The sequence below is a fragment of the Saimiri boliviensis genome, chromosome 2, assembly GCF_048565385.1.
Source record: "Saimiri boliviensis isolate mSaiBol1 chromosome 2, mSaiBol1.pri, whole genome shotgun sequence".
NCBI lineage: Eukaryota > Metazoa > Chordata > Mammalia > Primates > Cebidae > Saimiri > Saimiri boliviensis.
In genome coordinates this window covers 190912335-190925368 of record NC_133450.1, presented here as the reverse complement: position 1 = coordinate 190925368, position 13034 = coordinate 190912335, and the positions used below count along the sequence as shown (strand labels likewise).

The 13034-nt window shown below is 38.0% G+C and overlaps 1 protein-coding gene across 3 annotated transcripts in view; it reads right to left on the bottom strand.

Annotated features, from left to right (window-relative positions):
• The window catches only part of NCBP1 (nuclear cap binding protein subunit 1), a 43234-nt gene that overhangs the window by 9094 nt on the left and 21106 nt on the right, over positions 1 to 13034 (bottom strand). For all 3 annotated transcript variants that reach the window (XM_003940066.4, XM_074395075.1, XM_074395076.1), the window contains 9 exons: positions 12281 to 12345; positions 11707 to 11769; positions 11384 to 11458; positions 9160 to 9263; positions 6849 to 6971; positions 5812 to 5914; positions 4917 to 5010; positions 3552 to 3655; positions 1914 to 2028 (listed from right to left, as the gene is read on the bottom strand). In XM_003940066.4, the coding sequence (XP_003940115.2) occupies positions 1914 to 2028; positions 3552 to 3655; positions 4917 to 5010; positions 5812 to 5914; positions 6849 to 6971; positions 9160 to 9263; positions 11384 to 11458; positions 11707 to 11769; positions 12281 to 12345 (846 nt within the window). The remainder of the gene's footprint in view (positions 1 to 1913; positions 2029 to 3551; positions 3656 to 4916; positions 5011 to 5811; positions 5915 to 6848; positions 6972 to 9159; positions 9264 to 11383; positions 11459 to 11706; positions 11770 to 12280; positions 12346 to 13034) is intronic.

Here is a 13034-nt window from a genome sequence, read left to right as displayed (position 1 = left end):
CGGAAGGATTTTATTGTGGCTGGCCAAATGTTAAAGGCTTATTATATTCTGCAGTAAAAGTACCCCCCACCCCGCCACCCACACATATATACCTCAAAGTCCTGTTGTGGTTCAGAAATATGGTCTTCTCATTCAGAAATTCCATGGGTTCTTATCTAGGCCAGGGAAATTTCATGGCACTTTTCTTGGTAACAACGTGGGGGACTTGGCTATAATTTATCACTATTTGACTGTTTGAGTAGTAACAACAAAGAGGCGGCTTGCTAATCATTCATCTCCTAATGGGCCATATAAAAAAACTGGGCCAGTCCTATGCACCGAGGCTGCTCATTTTTGCCATTATTTAGAAATGGCTACATAGTTTAGAAATGACATACAATAATTCAAAGTGGCTGTTTAAGATTTTCTGCTGGCAATGATGGGGGTTCAATATACTCCTGTAAAGCTTTAATAATTCCCTCCTAGCTTACTCTGAAGAGTTTATAGCATTTTGATTTTTTTTTTTTTTTTTAAAGGAAAAGAAAAACAAGGCATGGTTTACTTCCTTTTACAGAGAAGGGAACAGGCTGAGAGGTCAGATGACTTTCCCAGTATCACCCAGCCTGAAAGTGGCAGAGCCAGAACGTGGCTCTAGGTATTACATACCAAGGTACTTTCAGCAAGAAGGTGGCATCACTGAATCTAGAAAGCTGGGAAATTCTTTTGAGGTGATACTTACCGCTAAGGGCCCATCTACTGGTCGCCTCTATGCTTTAAACAAAATGATCAGAACCCCACTCTCGGATTTCATCTTGCTTTTCTCTCTATAAACACAGCCCATTTATGAGGTCTGCTTTACGTTCTAGAAACTTGGGTACATAACTGTCTTTTCCTAACACCACTCTAAGGTAAGGTTCTAGAGCACTACTACCTAACCTCTCTTCAACGGGGCAAACGTTATATAAATATGTGCAGCCTCTTACAACAGCCACAACGTTACTACTTAGCACCTGAAATGTGGTTGTGTGACCAAAAAACTGAATTTTAAATTGTATTTAATTTTAATTAAACTAAAATGGTCACATGCAGCTAGTGGCTACTGGGTTGGACAGCACATTTCTGAAACAGTGTGGCATGAGAGAAAGTCTCTGGAGTCTGACAGACCTGGGTCAGAACCTAGCTCAGTCATTTACTAGCTATGCAACCTACTAGCTATGTTACTTAATTTCCCTGTGTCTCACTTTATACATCTACAAAATGAGATGACATCATTTACCTTACAGTATTTTAGGTCTGTGAGTGTTTATATCCATATATGTATACATGTATGTCTATGTGGAGAATTGTACTCAAACTTGCTAAAGGTTTCTGTAAGGCATCAAACCCAGCTTTTATTTTTTTTTACCTTCTACTTTGATAAAGATGCATAACAATAGAAAATGCTGTCATAAAGAATAGTAGTAATATCGTAAGTCACAGAACGCAGCCAGCTCACTGCTTCCCTCCAAAATGGCTAAAATACTAAACTTAATACTATGAGAAGCATTCTGTTAACTTGGGATTGACTGTTCCATTCCTCCTCATAGTATGGGGAAAGTATCAGTCTCTATAGTCTTCTCCCTCTTCCTCCAGAGACTTCTACAAAAATACAAGCGTTCTCTTCCCTTCTGCTACTTCCCTTGTGCAAACACAAGGCTGACCCAGAGATGGCCAACGATGGAAAGTGAAGTTTGTGGCTTCCTGAACTGGTCATCATGCAGTGTAAAAGCACACAACACACTACCTGCTCCTTCCTCCTTCTCTGCTTCTGCAAACAGCTCTGCATAATTTGGGCTCAGAAAAAATGAAATACCATCAAGATAATGAACTCTGAATTCTTTCCAGAGTTTCTGGTATATTTTCTTTAACTATTTACGAGTTGACACAAAACTTACCCGTTTGTGTTGCCTTGCAAGTTTCTCTTTAGCTTCTTCTAGCTCTTTCTGGATCTTCAAGACATGTTTGTTCATCTTACGAATTGTAGAGTGCAAGATTTCCCAAACAAACAATCTTAAAGAAATACGGCATTTGATGATTGTATGTCAAGCTATCATTATAGAAAATAAAACCTTTCAACTTTTATAATCTATTCTTTTTTTTTTTTTTTGAGACAGAGTCTCACTCTGTTGCCAGGCGCCAGGCTAGAGTGCAGTGGCACAATCTCGGCTCACTGCAACCTCCGCCTCCCGGGTTCAAGCAATTCTTCCGCCTCAGCCTCCCAAGTAGCTGGGACAACAGGTGTACGCCACCACGCCCAGCTAATTTTTGTATTTTTAGTAGAGACGGGGTTTCACCATGTTGGCCAGGATGGTCTCGATCTCTTGACCTCGTGATCCGCCCGCCTCAGCCTCCCAAAGTGCTGGGATTAAAGGCTTGGGCCACCGCACCCGGCCTATAATCTATTCATTCTTAACAGCTGATATAGCCTTCTGTCCTTTGGGCTGATTAGTCATATTTCTCCAGCAATACTTATGGACTGTCTTTTATTATAAATTGTGCAAGAATCTATCTTCACACCCGTTAGATTCAGGTGAGTCCCCCGAGGGCAGTATTGTGTAGTCATTTTTCTTATTTCCATCCCTTACTAGAGGTACATACTCACTGAATTGAAATGGCAAACTATAATGAATACTAACATTAAAAATGGAAATAATTTTTCCTCTCTTTATAAACAGTAAGTATTGAAATTTTCTCAAAATGGTGACCTAAGGTGAGACTCATTTCACATGCTTTATACTATTTAATTAGCACACACTCAGCCAGTTATTCTCTTGGAACATTTAAAACCCTAGCAATTCAGTATATTTCAGACCAGTGTCCTCTGGCAGTAACCGATACAGTGGAAAAGTTAAAGGCTGTGATAGATTTTTGTTTTCACAACAAATTTGCTTTTGTTTTTTGCTTTGTGTGAACTCCTGCTGTCCTGGGTCCTATCAACTGTAAAGTCCATGGAACTTCACAAATAATAATCAAATAGCAAAAACTTTCTTTCCTTAGGGGGAATGAGTACAGAATGAATCTTCGGCACTGAACCTAAGATTATGACTGTGGTGAGAACCCCTTTCCCCTAACCTTCAGGCATCCTGGTACTCACCAAGCTTTCCTGGATCCCTCCATGATTTGTATTTAACCTACTTTCACCTTGGTTTCTCCCAGTTCCTGGTGTGCATTCTAGACGCCATGCCCACTGAAGCTGGAACCCTTCCCAAGTCCCATCTGGACTGAGACTTTGCACATAGTTGGCTCTTGCTAATTTTCTCTCCCAACAGTCTGTATCCTTCAACAGCATTTCTCCTTCACTGGCTTAGTCTTGATTCAACTTACGATTGTGTCCTCTAAGAGAGGCTGCAACCCAACAGGCTGTGTATGTTTCTACTGTCTAGGAATTTTTGCCACGTCCAATCCTACCAGACTGGACCATTAGTACGTTAATATCAAACTAGTTTGGACCAGAATTTGAAGCTAATATATGAGAGACCACACATCAATCAATTCTTAGAGAATACAAGTTTTCATAAAGTAATTCATATTACCTGGTAAAGTCACGAGATAGTTCTGAAGAAAAGATCCAATTTGCTACTGCAGCACAATCAACTATTTGTGTACGAATCATCTTATCCACTAGCACAGCAATCATCTACAAAGAAAGAAGAATTATACGAGTAACAAACACACATGGCAAGACTGCTGCTATAAAAGTAAAATAGGAGGGCTACAAAATTCAGTGTTGGTGGCTATGGAATTGATTGATCAATTTGACCATTGTGGGGAGTCTTGCTCTGTTGCCCAGGCTGGAGTGGAGTGGTACAGTATCGGCTCACTGGAACCTCAACCACCTGGGTTCAAGCAATTCTCCTGCCTCAACCTCCTGAGTAGCTGAGATTACAGGTATACACCACTATGCCCAACTAATTTTTTTAACTTTAGTAGAGATGGGGTCTCACCACACTGCCCAGGCTGGTCTCAAACTCCTGGACTATGGTGATGCGCCCACTTCGGCCTCCCAAAGTGCTAGGATTACAGGTGAGAGCCACCGCACCTGGCCATACCATTAGGTCTTAAGATTTATTCTGCCCTTTGCTTTGCTCTAGCACAACAAGAAACAGGTTGACTAAACAAAAACTCTGAATGGTAACAGTTAAAATGAAAACACTGGCCGGGCTTATATCTGTAAGCCCAGCACTTTGGCAGGCCGAGACGGGTGGATCACCTGAGGTCAGGAGTTCCAAGTCCAGCCTGGCCAACATGGTGAAATCCTGTCTCTATTAAAAATACAAAAATTAGCTGGGTGTGGTGGTGGACACCTGTAATCTCAGCTACATGGGAGGCTGAGGCAAGGGAATCACTTGAACCTGGGAGGCAGAGGTTGCAGTGAGCTGAGATCATGCCACTGTATTCTAGCCTAGGCGACTGAGACTGTCTTCAAAAAGAAAAAAATTTTTTTTTACATTTCAGATACTAATACCTATTCAAAAAAATTTAATTTCAGTGAACCCCAGAAGTTACATGTAAAACAATGTTTTATCATTAAAACCTCAACTGTTTTCTGAAATTTATTTCAATGTTTCTTTATAATACACAATATACATCAAGGTTTCTCAATGTTTGAGAAATCTGGAGCTTGTATTTAGAAACTGGATAGACCAGATAATAAATCTTCTGATGAACATTTAAAATATGTTGAGATATTGTCGTTCAAAACCAAATCATAATAATGCATGCTCTTTAAAGAATGAATCAAATGTCATTACTCCCATAGCACTGAAAAATTTTTATTTAAAAACCATTATCTAGGCAAAGTCAAATTTCATGTTTTACAAACAAAACAATGGCAATTAACAAATGGCCTTATTTTTATACAATCAGAGCCTCAACACGTGTATTTAAGTAATTTTTACCTGTGGATGGTTCCTCCAGACCTCAAACATAACTCTTAGCACGTGTAACTTTCCTTCATCACTTTCAGCTAGGGTTTTGAAGACTTCATGAAACCTTTTGATAATAGTGGGGAAAAAAGAACCATATACACTTATTCATTAAACATTTTAGCGTTTCCAAAGCCTTTCAATGTTACTGAATTTATAATGCAATATGTAAATACAAAATAACTATTAACCCTTAAGGATGCAAAAAGCATGATCAGAGATTTACAGTTTGTGAGGAAGCTGTCATAAAATCTTAAGACATTTATAATACACTACCATTAGCCCAGGACTACAGTTTATAAGAATAGGTAAAAACTAAGCAACTGTCTTCAAACATGGTGAAATATTCAAACTGCATCTTCTGTGGGAACTCTGCAAGTACTACAAAGCCTTGGAAATTGAGACGGGGTGAGATGTCCAGTTTCTCTGCTCGGCTGGAGGAAAATCTATGTGCTCTTTCTTCCTTTAGACTGTCTGACAAGTTAAAACTATATCCGTCTTTAGATGCCAACCTGTGGGTGGCTCCCAACAACGTAGCTGATTCTAATTTCTTCTTACCTTCCTTTGGGAAGATACTTAGGGTGGAAACTTCCAACTGCATATATGACTGTCCTGAAGATCTAGGTTTTTACTCGTTTCTTTTAATGTCTATATGAAAAAAAGCACTTACCATGTACATATGCAAACTTTACAAACAGACTGATAGAAGCTTTAGGATATAGATTTTAGCTACCACAAACCCACTCTATCCAATTATACATTATTAAGATCTTCAAATTCAACAATCTTAGTAAAAATTACTATACCACTGGTGTTCACCAAGCAAAGTTCCAAACCCTCAAGAAAGGCTGTGTACTCTTGTACGTACTTTGCAAGAGCACTAAAGGAGTGGCTGAATGATTTGGCTGCCAAGTGTAGCAGAGTCTGTACAAAGACCTCTATTTTCAATGGGTTAAAACTGAATCCTTCATCTGAAAAATATTTTACAGTAAAACAGAAAAATGTAAGTATAGCAATTCTTTGGTGCCTTACCTTAAATGCTAAATAGATGGTATGCTCACATTTATACACAGATATTTTTGTAATGTTTTTTAATAATAACAATAAAAGACTGTCACTGATTTCAAACACTGAAAATCAGTTTTTATGTGACTGTTTTAATTCTATGATCCATTCCTCGAAAAAAAATCACATAGGTTTCCTTATTCATATTCTCCATAATATGGCAAGATAATATAATACCCAAAAAACCCCAGTAAAACCTCATGTCTTAAGATGTCTGACAATGTCTAAATTTAATGCCATCATTTTGGCATATGCTTTCTAAACACATTTTCTCCAATATAATACAAGTTTCTTAGAGATATCCAAACAAAATCCCAGTAATAAATACCCAAAGGCCACTAATATCATATTTTGATTAAGTAGTTTTTCTATGTGCATATCCATGTATTGATTCAGGCAACTGTATAAATTAGTTTGTCAATTTTCCCACCCTTGCTCAGAAAAACCCCTAAGATTCTGGTTGAAATTACACGGTACATAATTTGGTCAATGTTAAGCATTATTACTTTAATAGCTTAACTTGGAGACAATATCCAACTTTACAACACACCAAGTCTTTCTATTCAGGAACCTCTCTACGGTGAAAGCGGGGTTGTTTAAAAATCCTTGAATGGTAGCATATTTCATTTTGTATTTACAATCAAGTTAATATTCTTAAGTAAGCTATTTCACAGAAATGTTAGGATCTCTTTTTATATAGGGGAAAATGCCTGGGATGCTAAGAACAACTAACAGTCTGAACAAGATATATTGCTTTATGAGCATCATGTTGCCAGAGTTGTTTATGCTTTAACTTGGCCTATACATAGTTCCACTCAAGAAATACGGAAATTCCCTTACCGTCATCATCATCCTGGTTAGGATTTGGTACATCTTTCAGAATGCTGAAGATTTCATCATTGGTTGCCTTACTTTTAAAGGCAACAGCTAAACAGAGGGCAACAGAATGTCCAGGAAGAGAATCTAAACACAGAATGGGGGGTAAGCAGAATGACAGATCAGGATTAAAGACTATTCTTATGAATAAATAACTGAGAAAAATTCTTCCTTTCAAAATAGGATGCTCTTTATCCCAAGGATAATATTTAATCTGTAAAAAGACACCATATGTGAAAGTTTCTTTTACCCATGCTGGCCCAGAAAAAACCCCTAAGATTCTTATTTTTCACCTAAAAAGGGACAATTCTCATTTCAACAATTCCTTAAGAACACTTAGCTAAGTAAAATTCAGAGTACAAGGGGTGCTGATCTTCCTCCAGATGAGTGGTAAGGAGAAGACTGGACACAGTTAAACTTTTAATGCCCTCAATTCTCCTGGGCTCAAATGCCCAGAAACAACATACTTCTTTTTTATTTTGCCAACATCCGCTTCCTCCTCCTTTCCTCGGGACAGTGGAAATGAAGTCTGAGTCTCAACAAGGTAACAGCTGCCAACTTTAGAGAGGTGTTTTTGTACTTTTCTTTTTTGCTGAGTCCACAAGCTTCAATCTATGTAAGTCAGATGCTCACGTGATGGGACTCCCTGTGTTTACTATTGGTTAGTATCAGTTGAGTCCTTATTATAAAAATTTGTGCTAGTACATACTGCAAGGCATCGCCAGAGCAACAAGAAATGCTTTTAATGTAAAGTAGACAAAGAGGTAACAAAAAAGGCAATCCTGTCATAGAGTATGAGTTACTGGAATGAATAAAGTAAATTACAACAGTCAGGTTACACCTGCTGATAGCTTTTTCTCTAAAAGTAAAAGCAAAGAAAAACAGAATCCCCTGTCACCAAGCGGTCTACATTCTACCTGCGGAACCAACATATTCACATTAGACACAGCCAGAGAGCAATATAAAACTGGCGTGCTAAAGGTTAAAAAATATATACAGCAATCGAGCTTCGGCTAGACCCTAGAAAGATGAAAGGAAGTAAAGTTAGAAAGGGCTTTCCAGACTGGGATAATGGCAAAGCTAAGAACAAGGAATATGGGAAAAAATATAAAATGATGTGGGCCTGGCAGAAGTAGAGGTCCATTTGAGGAGAAATGAAAAATAACGAAGTAGGAACAAGGGTTATGAAGGCCTTGAACGTTAGGCTGAGTTATTTCTATGGGGAAAAAAGAAAGCTCATTCTTCAACAAAAGTCTGAGCTTTCTGACAGCAAAGACTGTACCTTATTATTCTCCGAACCAGTACAAGACAAAACTTAAAACCTGGCACTTCTAAGCGCTGCATGAATCTTTCTTTGATTTGCCAAAAAGCACAGTAACTAAGAGCATGCCCACTCAGTTAGTGCACCTATACCTGAATTTGGGCTCCACCACTCAGAAGCAATCTCATTCTAGCTTGACCTGTTGGAAGCCATTTCCTCACTGTAGTTTTGATAATCATATCTATTTTTTAGAGTTGACATAATAAAATATGAAATGTACCAGGATCAACACAGTTCATTTCAAGGAAAACTAGCGAAGTCAGGGACAGAGGTGGAGAAACAGGCATACAATATGAAAAGCACGGAAAAGCAGAGTTTCGAGATGCAAAGAACCTTCACACAACATGAAACGGAAGGATCATGGAGAAGCTGTGTTAAGTTTAATCTGCCAAAAACAAGTTGGAAAAACTCCACACCTAACTCTACCAGTGATCAACAATGTATAATACTTTACCTTCATTAAGTGTAAACACTGTGCAAAGTACAAAATGACACATCAAATTATAGTCCCTAATTTATGGTGCAATTTCAGAGATTATGTGACTAAAAGGTAAGAAAATCATAACTAAGAATTTACTTTTAAAGGCATACTGCCACAGAATAGGTACATCTATGTTCCCAATACCACACCTGAATAAGAATGAATTCAAGTAATCTCCATCACCATGACAATACACATTTTCAGTTTAGTAAGCTATAAATTCGTCTCGCTATACTTAACACATTCAAAAGAGAAAAACCAATTAATAAACCTAATAAAAATTAGTCTCTAAAAAATTAGTAACTAATTTTATCACAACCAAATCCTCAAAAATGACAGGGCAAATAAAACAGTGGCTAATGATAGACCACCATTCAAATGTAGGAAATATAAACCCCAAGAAAAGAAAACTGACTTCAGATATACTTGAACTGGTACCTTTTAAAGGCAGAAGGATTTGTTTCGTTACTTACTGCTGCTTTCATCTCCATACTTGTAAATGCAGGTTGGGTTTGCAGGACATAGAGCTGAGAAGGTAGGAGGAACAATATCTAATATACGCTGATGGTAAGACAACCTACAATACAAATAACAGCCTCAGAAAATATCGTTTATATTTTCTGTCCCATTCTTCGGTAACACCCAACTTACCTGGAAAGTCACAATCTCCAACAACTTGGAACTCAGCTGACAACCAAAAAGTGAAAGGGGAAAAAAAATCCTTTGGGCTTTTGTCTAAGCCAGCACACCAAATCTCAGGCATACTGCAAAACTTACTGGCTTGCACTGAGGTGCGGGTGAGTGAGCTCATGAGCCTGGTGGCCAAGGATGTGGGATGATGATGGGGTGTAGTGGAGGTGGCAGTCTCCATGCTTTGGAGACTGGCTATAATGTATCAAATAAATAAATGTTGAAGATAATGAGAGCCAAGTTTCTTACTGCCTGAGAAGGTATTTACAAATCATGTTAGAGAAGTGTAGAAATAAGAAGGTATTGAGTTGGAATTGGAGGGATATATATACATACACAGGTGGACATAAAAATAGTTATGGAGGGATGGATGTGTGCCCACCAAGAGGCTTAGAACCAATGACATCCCAATGGCAAAGAGCATAGCAAGTGCCCAGATCTTGGCTCTTAGGTACCATATTCCATTACTCTATTACTAGACACTAGGGCTCTATGAATAAATAGATGATCCCAATGATGGGGCAAGAAAATGCAAGATGATCCTAAATATGTTGTTCTAGAAAATAAATGCTCAATGAATGGTGGGGTACATTTAAAAAAGGAAAAAAAAAGGACATATAGAACTTACCAGGGCTCCTCATGTACATAACACAGACAATTTGGGCATCAAAATAAATGACCTTCATAGTTTATAACCCATTGAATGAAATATAAATTAATTAGTCCCTAATGATATATAAATAAATGAATACATAAATAGGGAGAAAGGACAGCTCTTTCTTACAGTAGAAGGCCCACTGATAAATGTACAAAAAATAGTGGAATGAGAAAATCATCACTTGGCAACCATCTTAGTGGTAGCTGCTAAAAGCAGGAGGGAGATCTGATGAAGAACAGATTAAGAGTAAAACTTCAGACTATCTCCCACAAAATACTAATGAATTCTACTAAAGGGAAAAACGGAGAGGTAGAAAAAGCTGGCAGAGAAAGGTAGGGAAAGCTGGAAGATATTGACATGACCAGGTGATCAAGATTAACATTACCAGTGGTGGGAATCATGTGCCTCTAGATGTGAGGCACCAAGAACATTAACAATTTAAGACCTCAGGCTGCTCATGGGGAAATATCAGAGCGATCCAAGTAAAGTCTAAACTCTTGAAAACTGGTAAGAATGCAAAGATAGAAAAAGATTAACTGTTCAAGACTGAAGGATCTGAAGAGAATAACAACTCAACATTACACATGTTCCTGGATAAGATTCCAGACCAGACAGGAAATACAGACGTTGGGATGGCTGGCAAAATTTCAGCAGCACCTGTGGATTATGTAGTAGGATTGTACCAGAGCTAATTTCCTGATCTAAAAGGCTATATGCCAGCTAGGTAGGAGAGTGGCTTTGTTTTGGAAGATATGAAGTTAACAGGTTTGGAATGTACCTGAACAGGATACAGAATTCTTTGTACTGTTGTGGCAACTTTTCTATAAATCTGAATTCATTTCATATATAACATTTTTTTTTGAGATAGAGTATCACTATGTTGCTGAGGCTGGAGTGCAGTAGCAAAATCTTGGCTCACTGGAACCTCCACCTCCTACGTTCAAGTGACTGCTGCCTCAGCCTCCTGAGTAGCTGAGAATGCAGGCCTGTGCCACAACACCTGGCTAATTTTTCTATTTTTAGGAGAGACAGGGTTTCATCATGTTGGTCAGGCTGGTCTGACCTCCTGACCTCATGCGATCCACCCGTCTTGGCCTCCCAAAGTGTTGGGATTACAGGTGTGAGCCACTGCGCCCAGCCTATAACATCTTTCAAAGTACTGGCTTAATTCACATGGAGTCTATACGGCATGGTTGCCTAACTTCTTCAGCCTAAAAGTGCGATGGAAGATGAGTAAGTGGATTTTGAATCCAATATTCTGAACACACATCACAAATGCAGAGAAGAGAAACAAATCCTCCCAAAGAAGTTAAAAGACCTAAACAAAAGAGAAAATACAAAAAACTTACCTCATACATTTTTCTAGAACTTCTCTTACAAACTTTGGTTTGGGACTTTCGGGATCTTGATTAAGACAATCAGACCTAATGAGGAAATGTAGTTTTATCAATTCTTACACACCATCTGCACTTACACATATTTATACTATAATTATCTGTTAACATAACAACTTAGATGTTAAGTTATAATTGCACTTATAACTATTTGTACTTAACGATACAAATAATTTCCTTCCAAGAAATTAAGTATTTCAGACACTTTTATTTTACAGTTTTAAACACTGGCAGTTTTCTGACTACAGAAAGGAAGGATAAAACACACCACCACTTACCAATCTTCCCAGCTCCAACGGAACTGGAAGTTACTTAGATGATGAGAAAACCAATTAATAAACCTATGTAGAGGAGGGGGAGGTGGGGAGAGAAAAAAGAATGGCTGTGATTTAGAACATAAATTTATATAAGCCTTCAAAGAGATAAAACTCAATTTTACAGAGTTAATGAAAAGCATATTCCCCTACATACAGCTTTATCTCCTACCAACCCTGTTTATCCTTTTTAGGTCAATGACATACACATTTCTAGTACGTGTTTTGTGTGGGCACCTAATTATTTAATTCTCATGACTTCCAAGGTACATATTATTTTCCTCATATAAATGACGATGAAACTGAAGGAAAAAAAAAAAGATTTAAGAAATGGTGGCCAGGTGCAGTGACTCATGCCTGTAATCCCAGCTACTCAGAAAGGAGGCTGAGGCAGGACTGCTTGAGCCCACAAGTTCAAGGTTATAATGAGCTATGCTCATGCCACTGCACTACAGCCTGGGTGACAGAGCAAGACCCTGTCTCCAAAAAAAAAAAAAAAAAAAAAAAAAAAATACTGCAGATAAAGTGATTACTGTACCTGTCTACGCAGGTGGTATTCATTGTGTCCAAACGCATGTACAGCATTTCCGTTGCCTGTGCAAGCTGCGAATTTAGGATAAGGAAAACTGTTCTCTACCTTTATCCCAAATAAGTTGTAACAGACAAAAATAGAAACAAAACATTTCCTTTAAGTCTTTATAATGATTAAACATCTTTTCATACAATTGATCTTGTTTTTTTACAGCTTTGAAATATCAGTGATGTATAATGAATTTGACCTGCATACACTAGTGAAATGAAGAAAATATTTTTATCACCTCCCAAATTTCCCCATGCTCCTCCAAATGCAGAGGCATACACTGTTTTATTGTGCTTAGCAGAAATTACATTTTTTTTTTTTTTTAACAAACTGAAAAGTCTTGTGGCAACCCTGCACGAGCAGGTCTACTGGCACCATTATCCCAATGGCATATACTCACTTCATGTCTCTGTGTCACATACTGGTAATTCTTACAATGATGCAAGCTTTCCCACTGTTAATTGCTGTAATCTCATAATAAAACTTTAAAAAATAAGAAGCTGCTTTCTATGGATGAACAAAGAAAGTAGTTTCTTGAGATGAATCAACTCCTTGTGAACACTGCTGAATGACAACAAAGGATTTAGACTACCATAGAAACTTAGCTAATAAAGCAGTGGCAGGGTTTGAGAAGATTAATTCCTTCAAAGTTCGAGTGTGGGTAAAATGCTGTATCAAACAGCAATACATGCTTCAGAGAAATCTTTTGTGA